At 60.9% G+C, this 15,728-nt stretch overlaps 2 protein-coding genes across 5 annotated transcripts in view; one reads left to right on the forward strand and one right to left on the reverse strand.

Moving 5' to 3' along the window:
* Positions 1-96: 96 nt before the first annotated feature.
* Positions 97-12,711, reverse strand: ZNRF1 (zinc and ring finger 1). Its single transcript, XM_082770103.1, has 5 exons — positions 11,414-12,711; positions 2,122-2,217; positions 1,659-1,764; positions 1,495-1,585; positions 97-1,337 (listed from the first exon to the last, which is right to left on the reverse strand). The coding sequence occupies exons 1-4, from the start codon at positions 11,937-11,939 to the stop codon at positions 1,528-1,530; spliced, it is 786 nt and encodes a 261-aa protein (XP_082626229.1). The 5' UTR covers positions 11,940-12,711; the 3' UTR covers positions 97-1,337; positions 1,495-1,527.
* A 144-nt stretch (positions 12,712-12,855) lies between these two features.
* WDR59 (WD repeat domain 59) overlaps positions 12,856-15,728 on the forward strand; it is a 47,534-nt gene continuing 44,661 nt past the window's right edge. For 2 of the 4 annotated variants that reach the window (XM_082769852.1, XM_082769855.1), the window contains exon 1: positions 12,856-13,099. In XM_082769852.1, coding sequence (XP_082625978.1) covers positions 13,046-13,099 — 54 coding nt within the window. In that variant the 5' untranslated portion in view covers positions 12,856-13,045. The other 2 variants (XM_082769853.1, XM_082769854.1) reach the window with 2 other exon arrangements.

Below are 15,728 nucleotides of genomic sequence, written 5' to 3' on the forward strand. Positions count from 1 at the left end.
TTAATACCATATCAAAACACCTTGACTAATGAAGGAAGCTCCCCCCAAGCTCTTGAACTCGTTTCCCCCTCCCCGATTTTTTTTTTTTTGTGTGTGTTTTTTTTGTTTTTTTTTTTTGGATTTTTTTTTAATATATAAATACAGAAACGTTTCCCGCGGGGGCACGGCCACCGGCAGGGGAGGTCTCACCAACGAAAACATGCCCGCCGCGCCGGGAGGGGACGGGGATGGGGGGCACGGCCGTCACACGGGGGGGGTCCGTCACCCACCGGAGGGGAGCGCGCGGCGGCGGGGCCAAGGGCGTCCGGGCGAGACGCTCACGCTTTGGGGGGTCCAACAGGAGGCCTCCCAAATCCCCTCCCCAAAAGGATTCGGCTGGAAGGCGACGGGAAGAAAAGGGTTGGGGGGGTCAAATTTGGCAACGGCGGGGGGGGGGCGGCGGGGATGCTGCGGCTGTCCAGTCTCTGAGTGGTTATAGCTGAGTTAAAGAGTGACCAGTCTGTAAACATCACCGGGGCAGGGAAGCTCAAATCGAAGAACACGCCAGTCAACACGAAGCTTCATTTAATTATTTTTTTTTTTTGTTGCTGTTTTGTCGGTTTTCTCTGTTTTTGTTTTTTTTTTTCCCTTTTTTTTTTTTTTTGTTTTTTTGTTTTTCTCATTGTAAACACTTGAAAGACACAACCCCCCCCCCTGCGCCGCGGCGGGGGGACAGCGGTGGCCCCGCTCCCGGCGTGGGGCAGAGTCCCCGCCACGCGCTGCCGGGGCCGGGGTGGAGATCTCCAAAAGGGAGAGAGGAGAAAATTCCCCTTTTTAGTCAGTGCAAAAAAACCGAGCAGAGCCCCCGGGGCGCCAGGCGAGTCCGGGTGGGAGGTGGGGGGGTTGCCGGTGAGAGGTGCCGCGTGCTCCGTTTGGCCGGCTGTCCCCCGGCGGCGTCTCCGGTCGTTTCGGGGAGAAAAAGGCCAAACATCATGGCAGGGTTTGGGCCGAGGGCGTTCGGGAGCGTCCCCGTGGCCTCCCGTGGTGGCAGATCCCTCCTCGTGGCCAGCGGCTGCGGAGGGGAGAGCGGGTCGCTCCGCTTTTCTCACACTGTCTCTCCTCCTGGATGGTTCTTATTCTTTTTTTTTTTTTAAATCTTTTAAATTAAAAAAAAAGAAGACAAATAAAAATAATAAAATAAAATTAAAAAAAATAATAATCGCTGTTGTCCCAAGTGGATTCAAGTTTCTGGGTTTTAATTTTTAAATCTTCTCGAGGAATTGAACGTCAGCCCAAAACTCCAGGCGGGGCGGGTGGTGGGACAGGGAGAGGAGGTACAGCAGGTATAGCAAGGTGCCCTGCGAACAGAGACGACGCCGCGTGAGCACGGTGGGTGCAGGAGCCACACGTCCCCCTCCCCAACCCTCCTGCCCGCCCCCCCCCCCACAATTTTGGAACCATCCAAGAGGGTTTAAGAGGAAAACAGCCCCGTTCTCCACCCCGCCGCGGGCTCACCTTAGAGAGAAGTCAGCAAGCACGCCCGGCGGGTCAATCAGAAGGATGCTCTGGGCACGATCTGTTCACTTCAAACCATGAATCTATACAGCTGGGGAGAGGAGAGCGTGTCACCACCAGGCTGCCACCCCCCCCGCCACCCCCCTGCCGTCCCCTCGCCGTACCTTTTGTGATAAATGCAGAGGCAGGGCAGCCTGGCTATCGTGTCCCCCTGCAGCAGCTCCTCCAGGCAGATCACGCACTCGCCAGCGTCCTTGGTCAGCACGTCATCTGGGAGGAGAGGGCAGCGGTGAGACCGTGTCCCCCTGCTCGGGCCGTGGGGGGTTCGTCCCACACGGGTTTCCCACCGAGCTGGGTTTTGCCGGCGCTCCAAAAAACCACCACCGTGAGCCCTGCCCTTGCGGGGCAGGATATAAGCATGGGACGGGTCCCTCCGGCACGGCACGGCGCGGTGAGCAACACGGGGACAGGGACACGTTACAAAAGGTCCCCAGGGGAAAGCAGCAAGGACAAGGCAGGGAGGGCGAGCCGTGGATGGCAGCTGGAGCGCAGCCCTCTTGGCAAGCCCGCAGCCCCAGCCTGCCCGAGCGTCCCTCTCGCCCGCCCGGAGCGTCCCCGCGCCCTTACCGTTGTAGGAGAGGCGAGGTTTGCTCAGACACATGATAAAGTGCATTTCCATCTCGTCAGAAGCCACGGATTTGGAGCAAATGGGGCACTTGAAACCTGGAGGGAGAGCAGAGAGAAGAGCCCTCAGCGAGGGGAGGAGGAGCAGAGCCCACCCCGCGTCCCGGGGAGCCCCCCGGGGGTACCCCGCGCCCTCACCCGCCGCCTGCATGGTGGCACCTGCCCCACGCCGTGCCCGCTGGCCCTGCGCTCATCCTGCGTGGTGGCCGCCAGCAGTGGCAGCGTGGGGACAGCCGCCCGAGCCGGGGTGCCCGGTGGCGCAGAGGGCGCAGGGCGCGAGCCAAGGTGGAGCACACGTGGCCACCAGCTGCTCCCCGGCTTTAAAGGGCGAGGAGCGGCCCCGGGCACGCAGCACCGAGGGGCTGGTCCGTGACTTGGGGACACGTCCCCCTGCCACCGCCCCGGGAGGAGGTTGTGGCCGTGCCACGTCCCAAAAGTCCCCAGTGACACCCCGGGCTCAGCCGGACCCCCCGGGTTCTGGGTTCAGCCCATCCCGCTGGCTCCACGGCACGGCGCATCCCCTCTCCCCGTCCATCTCTAATCCTGCCTCAGTGCTTTTGTCTCATTTCTGGCCACAGACAGCAATTAAGGGGCCATCTGGAAGCGCATTGAGGAGGTTTTGCCTCCTTCCAGCCCCTCGAAGGCATCTCCTAACCAGGGGAGCCAGCCCAGCATCCCCCCAGTGCTCCACCTCGCAGCGTGTGAGCAAAAACAGCACCTCCAGCGAGCAAAACCCCAACTCAGCCACAGGTCCCAGGCTCGGGACGGTGCCCGGGGCTCCCTGCCCTCCTGCAGCCCGGCTCCGTGCCCCCACAGAGCTCCAACAGAGGCCGTGAAGAGGCAGAGGCCACCGCCGCGGGTCTGCACCAGAGCAATTCCCTGCCTGCAGAGAGGGAGCGGGTAATTTAAGGACCCGTCTTCTAAAAGCAGATCAGGTTTGACTGCAGTGCTGCTTAAGAGCTCGCTTCATAGATATGCAGAGCCTGTTCAGGGAAGAAAAGGAGCGTACACAAATTATCTGAGGATGAATCAGGGTTCTTGTTTGCCACCAAGTGGATGTGGCAGGGGGATTTGGGGGGTTCTTGGAAAGCCTCGGACAGAGCCGCTGACCCTCTTCCCCTCAAGGGGGGAAATTCCTCAGGAAATCTCAGCAAGGACGAGTGCTGCGGGTGGCTGGGAGCAGAAGGGACACTTGGGGACCCCGCTCACCCCTCCAGCCCCGCACTGTGCCTTGCCCCAGCCAAAGGGACAGAACCAGGAGGCACGGGGTCAATGTGCCGTCCTGTTGCCAACCTAAAATTGCTCCTGACCAATTTATACCTCGTGGCAGCAGGGCCCGCTTGCTTAAATAGCCTTTTTTTTCCCCTCCCAAGTGTTTACCCTGCCTGTGTATTTATAGAGAGGGCTCGGATAGCCTCCCAGCCTGCCTCCCCCCGGGGACATGCTCCCCGTCCCCACCTGAACCGAGCCCACAGCACCACGGGCACTCATCCCCAGGTTTTTGTGACCAGCAGCTCCTTGCTGACCCGCAGCGAGCTGCTGGGAAGGGCCCACGTCTCCACAAGACCTCGTTTCCTCCAGCACTGCCAGTGCCAAAGCCCCGGTCCCCCCCCTTTTTTCTGTGCCAAGGCGCTATTTTAAACGGCTGCCCCAGATCTGCTGGCACCCAGCAGGGCCCTACGAGACATTCGAGCTGGGCAAAGGGAGCTGGGGAAGGACAGGGACCCCCGCCACCGCGTCCCCAAAGCAAGGACACGGGGAGGATGCCCAAATGTGGGGTGTGAACCCCGAGAAGGGGCCCTGATGCACGTGAGCGGCGCGATGCCGAGCGGGGCTGGGGCTCGGCCAAGCGCAGGCTTTCCAGGCTCAGCCTTTCACGAGGTGGAGGCGGGGGGAGGAATAATAATAATTTCTTTAAAAAAAAATGATGAAAATGCAACTGCACAAATGGGCCTGTCTGGGCCGGAGCGAGGAGCCAGCGCGGAGAGGCTGCGCCCCAGCTGTCGGCACAAATTCCCCGCGTTGCGAGAGCAGCTGCCGGGGGGCAGGGGCGATGCTCCCGGGGGTCCCCACGGACCCATCAATCCCACCAGGAGCCAGGGGACAGCCGGCCCCAGACGTGGGCGAGGGGTGCCCCGAGGGGCCGCTGCCCACACCCTGCCACGGTGGTTTCCAGGTCCCCGAAATCCCCGCTAATCGATCCTGCCTGCGCGAGTGACGCAGGAGATTACGTTTTGACAGCTGCTCATGGAAAATTCAGCTCCCTCCCTCCCTCCTCCTCCTCCAGCCCTTTCCGTCCTCCTCCCACACACCTAAAAAAAAAAAAAAAAAAAAAAGAGAGGGGAAGGGCTCAGCTATTCCTCCTCTCCTGGCCTCCGGTGCCCACGGGGAGGTCCAGGACCCTTCGTGCCTCCCCGGGTGCTGCGGGATGGGCGCAGCCCCCAGCTCTCAGCACCCATCCTGGCCCGAGCTGCCCGCTGCTCTCCTGGAGCCCCCGGGGGCAGGTGGGGTTTGAGGACGAGGTTATCTTGCAGCCTTTGAGAAAGCCAAGGGCTTTCCAGGGTTGTGAAACACGCCGCGAGGTGACCTCATCTCTCCGACGGCTCGGTCTAGAAACCGTGAGCAAGCAGCGCTCGCGCTCTCCGGGGGCTGGTGCCCTCTGAGTATTTTTAGGCAGGTTACACGGTTAATTTTAGAGAGCCTGGCAGAGCAGAGCTGGGAACCTCTGAAGCCTCCAGCAGATCCTAAAAGAGCTGAAAACGCCCCGCGGTTAACCCTGACGGTGCCAAAAGCACCACCGGGCCATCGCAGGGCTTTGGGAGCATAAAGGCAGTTTCCAACCCATCCGTAACCACAACCACGGCCGTACCCCACCAGGGATTGTTCCCGATGCTGCTGTAGGAAATCCCTGCCTCCCCGGCTGCCTCCAGCCTCGTGGGACATCACACCGAGCTCCGCCACCCCATGCAGCACCCCGAGTTCAGGGGTAAGCCCCAGGCTGCCGGCTGGAGGTTTGGAAACCTCGGCCACGTCTCCTGCTCTCATCCTGTGCTCCTGGCCGAGGGAGATGCCTCGTGTCAGGTGAAGACGTGGCTGAGCAGGAGAGAAGTGCAGGAAACACCGGGGTGTCCAGCCACGCAGCCAAAGCAGAGCCCTGGTGCCTCCTCCTGCCTCCTCGCACCCACATCCTCGTGCAAACAGCTGCTACAGCCCACGCATCCCCCCCTTGCCAGCCCGTTTTAGGGCTGCAGTCACCATTTCTGGATCAAAGTACAGGTATTTTATCCTTCCTGCACCCCCGGCTGTGCCGCAGGATCAGTCCCTCCAGCCCGGGATGCTCGCCCTGCCTCCAGCTAGCCCTGCTTTACCGCAGAAAACACCCCCAGCTGCAGGGAATGAGCTTCCTAAGGAATAGCGTGTAGCCCAAAGCTAATTTTAGCATCCCAGAGAACAGCAAAGCGAAGCAGAGGAGTCCTGCGTCCACGGGGCTGGCCTGGGCGCTCTGATTTTTTTCCACTGGGATATTTCATGTGGGAAGGAGGCGGCCTGGCCACCTGCCCTGCACGAGATGCTGTGAAATGCCCGAGCCTGGCTCAGCCCCACTCCCAGAGCCCTGGTGCTGGTGTGTGGCACGGCATGGGGACCGTGCTCAGCGATGGGAATGGGGATGGGGACAAAGCTCCACTCCCTGCAAGGTCCTCAGCCCACACCCCCTGCACACCCCCAAACCCATCCTGGCCCCACAGCCACTCCTTCTCCCTCCAGATAAGAATTTGGGGCAGCTGGATAAGGACAAGCCCTTGTCCTCCCCGGCTACAGCTGTCGTGGCCTCTGAGGGATGGGCCGAAAGGGGGGCCTGGTGCCACCGCGGCGCTCCGATGAAACGCAGATCTACACGCAGTGGGGCTCCCGAGGAATTACTACAGCTACAGGAGAAGCTGCGGGTTTTCCCTCACCAGCGAGGCAGACTTCTCGAAATAAAACCCTAAAAACACAAACATGAAACCCTGCAGGCTCGGAGGGGCACCAGCCGAGGCGCGATGGGCACGGCGGGCAGGTCGGCGCAGCTCGGAGGCGCCAGCAGAAGCCCCTACAAAGCCTCTGCTGCTGCTTTCCTCTTGTGTTGCAGGCAGCTGGCCTCTAAAAATACCCGCCGTTGTCACGCCGTCCTTCCTGCCAGGGCCAGGAAACAGCTCGGAGCTGCTTTCGGTTCAATTCTCTGTCCCTGCCACTGCGCGTCCCCCGGCGCAGCCCCATTTCCACGCCCGGCGGGCACCGGTCCCCCCGGAGCCACGGCTGGTGTCACCTCAACGAGCAGCGAGCCCAGGGGGCCTGGGGGCAAGCACAGCCCTCGGAAACTTCTGCTGGTGTCACTAAAGCTGGTGACAGGGTCGATGTTTCCAACAATCCCCTACAAAATACCCCAAGATGGGTGTGCAGAGCGCGTGGCCTCGCTCCTGCGCGGCTGGTGATGCCCACAGGGGTGCGAGCTGAGCAGAGAGGCAGAATTTCCCCAGCTAACGCTGCCCATACAGCACAACCCTGAGGCTGTCCCGATGGCAGCTGGCATCGCTGAGCTCTACAGGGCAGGAGGGGAAGGAAAGGAGAGCCAGATCCACGGCCCAGCCACGCTGCAGCCTGTCCGGCACGGCACTGGAGAGAGAAACGCTCCTTATAGCAATAACCCACAGGCCAGGGAAGGATTTTACCCAAAACCCAGGGGGATAAGCAGCCCTCGCCCCCTGCAGCAGGTGCTCCCCTCCCTGCAGGGCAGGAAGCCCGCCTGGCTGGGCTCTGCCCACGGAAACGCCGCGGGGCGGCACGAGAAGGGGCCCCAGGCGAGCGGCTTCCTGCAGCTGCGCCTCCCCGGCCTGCTCCAAGCTCCCCCGGAGCTGAGCAATTTTCAGCAGGCACATTGAAAACTGGGATAAAACTGGGAAAACCGGCAGAAAGCCAGGTCACAGGGATTCAAACCCAGGTTTTCGGCACAGCTGGGGTTCGGGCGCACCAGCAGCAGGGGATGAGATGCGCCTCGCGGTCACCCGCCGGCCTGCTGTGGTGCCACGGCATCAGGGGAAAAAGCACACATTTTTTTGCCCCCAAAGCGGGTTTTTCTCCCTCCCTGCGCTCCTTTCACAATTAATTGTCACCGTTTAATAGCATCTTCCCATGATTCCCCGAGCTCCCCTGGCCGGCTGCCAGCCCTGGTCCTGCTCCTCCACCAAAGATGTCTGCGGCTCATCGATCCTCCGGCCAGCGCCGCCGAGGGAGAGGAGCCCTAAGAGCACGTTAATAACTACCAGAAAAACCTTCACGCTTATTCCAGGCACTGGAACAAACATCTCAGCAAAACAAACCGGCGTGGGATAAGCCGACGATCCTGGCTAGGAAGTGGGTCAGCCCCGGGAGCACCGCGCACGCAGCTCCCTGCTCGCATTTACACGTGGGTTTAGAGCGGAGCGAGCCCAGCCAAGCTCGTTAGCAGGCCCGGTAATTAGTGCCCAGTGCCCAGGTGAGGCAGCCAAGGGATTCCTGCAGGGTGCAGGAGTGGTAAAGGCAGGGAAAGCCTCTGCTTGCTCTCGCTGCGGGGCCGGGAGATAATGCACCACACCGACACACTGAACTTCATCTGCGGGCTGCTGGCGCACATTAAAGCCGTGTTTTGGTGGTATTTGGTGCTCCCGCCTTCCAGAGGAGCTGCTGCCCTGTCCCTGGGCCTCTCCTGCTCAATGTTGCTGCCTGGGGAGCTGTCGGGACTGCGCCGCTCCCCCAGCACCAAACCAACACCAAAAGTTGGGGCGAGTGCCTCCTGCAGAAGCTCCCCCTGGCGAAATGAGATTTCCCAGGGCAGGTTTCTGTAGGGCTGGGAGCGCCCTGCCCCTCGCCAGCCCCTGCAGAGGGAGGATGCTTCACGTGCCATGGCCACATCTTGAAGAGGTGGTGTAGGGAAAGCCACAGCCAAACGTGGAGTCCCTCCAGCAGCTCGCTAGAGCAAATCCATCCTCTTTTAGGGTAGGGAGAGCTCCGTGCTCGTGCAAGGCCGTGCTGCAGGCATGCCCCTTGCCAGCTGGCTGGGCATTCATCCATCTTCAGCTCGTCCCTCGGTGAGCGAGCCCTGAGCCAGGGCTGGATGATGTTTCCAGCTCCTTTCCCTCTCCGACCTGCCCGGAGGATCAGCGGGGCCGGACATCCCCCTGCTCCACTCGGTGGCAGGCAGTTTGGCAGAGGAGGTCCCCCAGCTTTGCTGCTTCTATCCCAGACAGCTCGTTTTGCCAGGAGGCTGCGATATTCCTGACGGCAGCGCGCAGAAGGATGAGCTTCCCCGGGCTAAACTGGCTGACGGGGAGATGTGGATTTACAGAGCTTTAAACACTCGAGGGCTTTGGGCGACGAGGGGGATTTCCCGAGAAACTTTAAGCTACTTACAGCCTCTGCCAAGTCCTCAAGATCCCCCGATGAAGACAAACAACACGAGCAGCGCCAAGAGAACCGCGCAGACCCGGAGGTGCGCGGCGTTAAGCCACGAGTCTCCTTTTTCCGTGTTTTTCCTCCCGGCCTTGGCGTTGTGAGGTCTGGTGACGGGGCAGGGCGCTCACACGCGGCGAGCAAAACTCCAGAATTGCCCAAGCTGCTTCGTCACCTCCCAGCAGCGCCAGGCACGAGGCGGGTCTCCGAAACCCGGGGCAGGCACGGAAATCCCAGAGCGGTTTCAGGTGCAGCGGGCACGCCTGGGAAAAGCCCCGGCAGGAAACGGGATCCGCTTCATCGGGAGAGGGAACGCGTGCTGCTGAGAGCCAGCCCACAACGAGCCTTCCCCACGTGCCAAGACGGGCTCGCAGCCCTGCTCCTTCGCTCCTCGCAGCCTCCCCGTTAACCTCCTAGGCTAAGAGGAGGAACGCAGGAGTTTAGTAAGGCCTGACAAGTTTTCTGACTGGTTTTTAGGCATCCTGTCGCTGTTAATTCACGACGGGGAAGCAACACCGCCGGGAGAGGCTTTGGAGGGTCCGAGGGGCTCTCGCTGCTGCCTGGGCATGCTTCGGCGCTGCTCAAACGCTCTCGGAGGGCCCCGAAGGAGGCACTGGAAGAACCCAGTCCTTGTGGCACTTCCCACCACCCATGCTGTGATCCTCCAGGCCGGACAGCACCGCGCTGATTCACATCAGCACCCGGGGAAAGCTCGCTCCGTTTCGCAGCCGGTCGGTTTTTACGAACAGGTTTTTGCCTCTCGGCGCTGTAGTTTGGGAATAGTTGTTTAAAAATCAGCCGTAGCCTGCCAGTGACCACCTCTGCGTTAGCTACAGGGTGGTCCTGCGGAGAATCCCCCCAGGGTACAGCGCCAGTCCTGCCCAAACCCCACCAGGGACCCCTTTCCTCTCTGGCCCACTTGGGGGCAGGAGACAAGGAGTTGGTCCCGCTCCAGCTGGGAAGAGCAGCCCCCGGGGAACAAGCCCAAGCTGGATGTAGGAAACGGGGCCCCACGAGGCTCGTTCTGCACTTTGTTCTCGTCCACTGGTTCGGTTTCCAGCCTTCCTGAGAGCGAGGCATTGTCCCGAGGCGCGTTATGAAATTCCCAGACCGCGTCACGCTCCAGAAGGGAGCGGAGGGGCCGGGTGGGAGAGGAATCCCAGCCTGTTCCAGGAAACGCACGGAGACATCCCCGAAATGCCTTCCCCCTAGCCAGGAGGGGAAGGGAGGACCTCCCACCTCGCTCCCCGTACCCAGCTGAAAGTGGGTCAGTGACACAGCCCCGCTCACACGCCGAGCTCCCCGGGCACCGGGACACCCGCCAGGGTTTTTTTTTGGGGGACACAGCCTTGCCCCCTCCCCTCGGCCCCACACATTTCCTGTAGGAGCGCCCCGGCCCCATTAAAGAGGCAGGCAGTTCCTCCTCGGCTTCCTCCCCGGCATCGCCACGGTGCCAGCTGGAACGGGAACACCCGCTCCGGCCTCTCCCCGGAGAAACAAAGGAGAAAAAAAATCCCACATCTCGCTCTCGAGCCCTTTTCCCTGGTACCTGAGGCAGGAGAACTGCCTGACACCCCACACGCACCTCCGAAAGCAGCACGAGGAACTCAAAGCGACCCTCAAAAGCCAGAGCTCGGGCTACAGCACCCCGACACCATCCTCGGGCACCTTCCCCCCGTTCTCCCCGAGCCCCACAGTGATGGCACGTCCCCAAAATAACACCTCCCGGGGGGAAAACCTCCTCCTCCTACCGCCCCTGCCTGCCTTGACCTTGACACAACCACTGCACGGGCACCCACCCCCAGCCCACGCTGGAGAGGGGGCAAATTATTTAGGATAAGAGCAGACAAAGCGGGGGGCTGCCCACCCTCCTCCCAAATAATGGGGGTGGCCGGGCCCAACCCGGGGTGATGAGGAGGGAAGGGGCTGGGGAAAGGGGGGTGAAGCAAGGGGAAGGATCTGGAGGTGGTCATGAGCAAGGCAAGCCAGGACAACGAGCATGGAAGGGGTTAGAAAAAGGGGATGAAATGAGGGGAAGGCTCTGGGGGCAGCTGTGCCCAACATGACCTGGGATGGTGAGCAGGGAAAGGGATGGAAAAAAGGGGATGAAGCAAGGGGAATGGCCTGGGGGTGGCTGTGCCCAATGCAACCGGGGATGATGAGCAGGGATGGGGCTGGGAAAAGGGAAGTGAAGCAAGGGGAAGGATCTGGGGGTGGCCATGCCCAACACAACCCAGAGTGGTGAGTGGGGAAGGGGATGGAAAAGGGGGATGGAGTGAGGAGAGGGTTCAGGGGTGGCCGTGCTCAACATGGCCTAGGACAATGAGTGGAGAAGGGACTGGAAAAGGGGGGATGGAGTGAGGAGAGGGTCTGGGGGTGGCCATGCCCAACGCAACCCAGGGTGATGAGTGGGTAAAGGGATGGAAAAAGGGGGATGGAGTGAGGGGAAAGGTCTGGGGGTGGCCGTGCCCAACACAACCCAGGGTGATGAGCAGGGAAAGGGCTGGAAGAAGGGAGGTGAAGCGAGGAGAAGGACCTCAGGGTGGCCATGCCCAACACAACCCAGGACAACAAGCAGGGAAGAAGCCGAAAAAAGCAGAGACAAAGCACAGCAAACAGCTTGGGATCACCATACCCAACGCACCCCACCCAGCAGCGGGACGAGGAGCGGGGACGGCGCCGGAGAAGGCAGCAAGAGGCGAAGCCAAGCCTTGGGCTCACCCAAACCCAAGGCAGGGAGCAGGGGCAGGGTGCTGGGGGTGCCACTCACCGCTGTGCGCTCCGAACCAGCGCGGGGCGATGTGCAGGGGCAGCGCGTCGGCCAGCGAGGCCCGGGCACCCAGGTAGAGCATCCCGTCCCTATGGCGACCGCCTCCCGTCTCCTGGTAACCGTTGCCATGGGCGTACGTGGAGTCGGTCCCCGGTCCCCCTCCACCACCACCTCCACCACCTCCACCTCCTCCACCTCCGCCACCGATGCCCGGGGCTCTCTCGGCCTCCCCCGCCGCCGCCCGGCCGTACAGCCCGAAGGGGACGGCTCCGCCGCCCGCCGGCTCCATCACGCCCATCCCGGCCACCGAGCTGACCGAGCGGCTGCGCAGCCCCATGGCACCTCCGCCACCCCCCCCCCCTCCTCCTCCTCCTCCTCCTCCTCCTCCTCCTCCCACCCCCGGCCGGTAATGGCCGAACGGGGGCGGCCCCCCCCCGCCTCCCGGCGGCGGCACGGCGCTGTCATCCGCCGCCACCCCGGGGAAGGGACCCCGCGAGCGGGCCGCCGTGCTCTGCTTGCCCCCCATGGGCACACCGCCGGGCCCGGCAACGGGAACGGGGGCCGGAGGGAAGCCCAGAGCCGGCCCCCGGTGCTGGCGGTGGCGGCGGGGAGGAGGAGGAGGAGGCGGAAGGAAGGCGGCGGGGAAGGGAGGGGAGGGGATGGGGTGGGGGAGGCTTCAGGGGGGCTGAAGGGGGTTTAAAGGGGGTGGAGGTGGGGGGGGGGGGAAAAAAAAAGCGGCTACGGCCGCCGGCCCGCCCCCGCCCCGGCCATCCCGGGAGCCCCGCGAGGAGGCACGGGGGGGGGGGCACCGGGAGGGAAAGGGAGGACCGGGAGGGGATGGGGAGGGGATGGATGGGGGAGGAAGGGGGGGGGGGGGGCTGCGGGGCCGGGCCGGGGCTCCCCGACCGCCTGGCTCCTGCCTGGGGGGGCCCGCGGGCGGCGATCAGCTGCGGCCCATAGGGGCGGCCGGGCCCCGCTCCGCGGCTCTGCGCTCCGCCGGGCCCGGCCCCGCCACCGCCGCCGCCGCCGCCGCCGCCGCCGCCACCGGCTGGGTGCTGGGTGCTGGGCGCCGCGGCGGAGACAATAGAGGCCGGCAGCACGCATGCTCCCGCCCCCGGCCCCCCCCGGCCCCGCCGCCCTTAACCCCTGCGCTGCTGCCCGGGGACGAGGCACCGGTACCGGGGCCGCCCCCGAGCCCACCGGGGCTCCGCGGTTCGCCCCACCGGGGATACCCCGAACCCCCCCGTTCAGCCCTGCAGGGCTCCGGGCTCGGGATGCGCGGGCAGCGCCCGCCCCGCCCGCGGAGCCCCGAGGGGAGAGCGAGGCCCCGCGGGGGGCACCGGGGGCTGCGGGCGCCGGGGGGCGCGGCACCGGGAGCGGGGGGCTCGGTGCTGCACGGGGGGTGCGGGGGGAACTACAACTCCCAGCAGCTCCCTCGCCTCGCCCCGGGATAAAGCGGGTGGACTGCATTTCCCAGCAGCCCCCTCTCCGCCCGCACCGGGAGCCGTGTGCGGGCGGCGGTGGTTTGGGGGGGGTGGTAAAACTACATTTCCCAGCAACCCCCGCGGCTGAGGCTCCGCCCCTCCCTCCCCGCTCGCCCCGCCCCCATGGCCGGCGGCGGGGCGGTGCAAGATGGCGGCGCGCTGGAGCAGCGAGAATGTGGTGGTGGAGTTCCGGGACGCACAGGTCTGGGGGGGGGGCGCGGTTTTGGGGTCATTTCGGGGGTTTTTGGTGAAAAGGCCGCAGAGTGGCTCTCGAGGCTTCGCAGGCTGCAGCGTCCGCAGCTCTCGTGTCCCGCTGCGAGGGCACGGGCACGGAGCAGCCCCCGGTGGTCCTGTTTATTTTAATGAGGGTGTAGCCAGCACGGCTTTTCCCCCTTTTTCTTCTATTTTCCAAATATAAGTTGCAAGCTCCTGGCCTAGGCACTTGTAGAAATAGCAGACACCGTAACAGAAACACTGCACGTTTCCATTTCCCTTCCTGGTTACAGGCATGGTGCCTCAATTCACGAGGCGCTTTATTTCCAATTTCAGTTGCATCCCAGAAACATCCATTTTGCCCAAATATTGGCAGGCCTAACAGAATTCATTGCCTCTTCCCACACAGCTTTCTTCGTTTTTCCCCCGAGACCATTACAGCGCGGCTCAGTCAGCAGGAAAAGCGGGTTTGGGTTTTAAATAGCAAAAAAATCAGCTTTTATTTTTGAAGTTGCTGCTTGCAGGAGAACTCTCTTCAGATTTTGCTTACACGCCTTTTCAGGAGCTATTCTGAGAAACAGGTTTTTGCTTTTTTTTTTAAAGGCATTGCCGGTTGCTTCCCAGGGCTGAGCCAGGTGAGTGAACCATGAGCTGCTTCAGCAGGAAACCCAGAAAAATAAAAAATAGGTGTGAAAAATCTCTCAATTCCTAGTTCATCCTTGTATTTCAGAGCAATGTCAGCTCTGTGCTCACCAGGTGTGTTGAGTCCTGCACCTCACATCCAGCCTGTAATCTAACCCAGCTCTCCAGCCCTGTCCCTGGGGAGCTTTGTGTCGGCCTCGTGCTCCTCCTGGAAGAAGTCCTTCAAGCCGTCTCGCCTCGTGGTGAGGATTTGCTCTCAGGAAACCAAGCTCCGAAGGCGCTCGCTCCTAGATCACGGCTTCAAATTGCATCTGGCTCGGAGAGACGTGCCTGCTGACTTGATTGCTTGTTCATAATGACTTGCAGAGGAGGAAGGAACAGGTGCGTGAGCCCCTTCTGCAGCACTGCCTCGCAGCCTCATGGGGTATGCCTTAGCAGGGAGGTTCACCACTGGTATTTTGGTCGTTTCAGCTGACTCTGGTGCTTTCCAGAGCTCTTCTGACCTGCCTGCTCCCTCCTGTGAAACCAGAGAGCTCCAGCATCCAGGGCTGCTAGGCTGCTGCTTTCAGACTAACCTTATTTATGTATTTGGGCTCGAGCCTTTTTTAGGAGTCTGTGTGAAAGATCTTTGCGGATAGGGAACCCGAGATTAAGAACTGGAAACACCTCAGCTGGTACGCTCCTGTACCAGGCTGGAGCTCGGCCTGGAGGCCGTGCTGTCTCCGACATCCCTACCCCAAAACCAAGATAACTCAAAGAGTGGGCAGCTGCTGCATTTATCACCCTACGTGTCTGCCAAACCAGCTGCCAACCACTTGTAGCAGGTATTTGCAGAAGATACTTTCTGGGCTCAGAGCTGGTTTTCAGACGTGCGGTGTGCCTACCGTGCTTAGTGGGATAATTGGTGCTCCTAAACAGCAGCTCCAGCCAATCTGATTGTTTTAGGATAAAGACTCTTTTCAGGTTGGTTTGTTCTGTTGCAGCTTCCCCCTTCTGGAAGGCTGTGCTGTGAAGACCGACATGCACGGCGCGTTAAATGCATCTGACAGCTGCTGAGGGCTTTTTTCCCTGTCGCCTAGATAAGAGGCTGTAACATAGGAGGGAAAACCTTCCCATAAAACGACTTAATTTGCGACCCAACACAGTAGCAGCCTGACACATGAAGGTTTTCACTTTGTTCTAATTAGTCATTACATTTTCTGATGCTCAGAGCCTGGAAAAACAGTCTACCAGTGTTCATTATTAAAAACGATTCTTCAGGATTTATGCGATCCTGCTGCCAATGCCAGAAAAGTAAACTTGTACATGAAGTTATCAATCACTTTAAATGGGCTGCTGTTCTTCTACCTTGGGGAAAGATGGCCAAAGCTGTGTGAAATACGTTGGCTGGCGAGCTCTCCATCATGTGAGCAAGCTCTGGTTGTGGTAATGGCTTTGGTGATCCTCGTTTTAATTCATCTCAAGCAAAATGTGCATCATCTGGGAAAACTTCCTTCTCCTGCTTGATTTTTTTTGGGTATAGATTTAATAACGCAAGTTATTTTGCAAGGTGATGTGTAATCAAGGAAGCTGGGTTTATTTCTTTGCCATTTAGAGATTTAAAAAGTGGCTCTTTATTTCAAGTATTAGCTTTAGGATTAGGAAGACCAGAAGACTGCACTTGAGGACGGTCAGTACACAGAAGGGTTGAAAAAAAAAAAAAGATTCTGTCAAATCTGGTTGAAATGGAAGGGGATTGCTGTGCTGGCTGTCTGCTTTTAGTGCTGCTTCCAAGCAGCAGCTGTGGGACATCCTGAAGTCGTGTAGGATCCGTGCTGAGAGTACTTAGCGGCATCGCGAGCAGCAGCAGAGACACGCGGAGCCTTCAGACGGGCGGCTTTGAAGATGACAGCAGCGAGGCTGAAGAATGTGGGGCACATCCTGCTTCTGTGCTGCCGGTGCTAAAATCTGCCTTGAAGTCAGATCTATGTTTATGG

Source organism: Aythya marila (assembly GCF_965140915.1).
Source record: "Aythya marila genome assembly, chromosome: 12".
Classification (NCBI taxonomy): Eukaryota; Metazoa; Chordata; class Aves; order Anseriformes; family Anatidae; genus Aythya; species Aythya marila.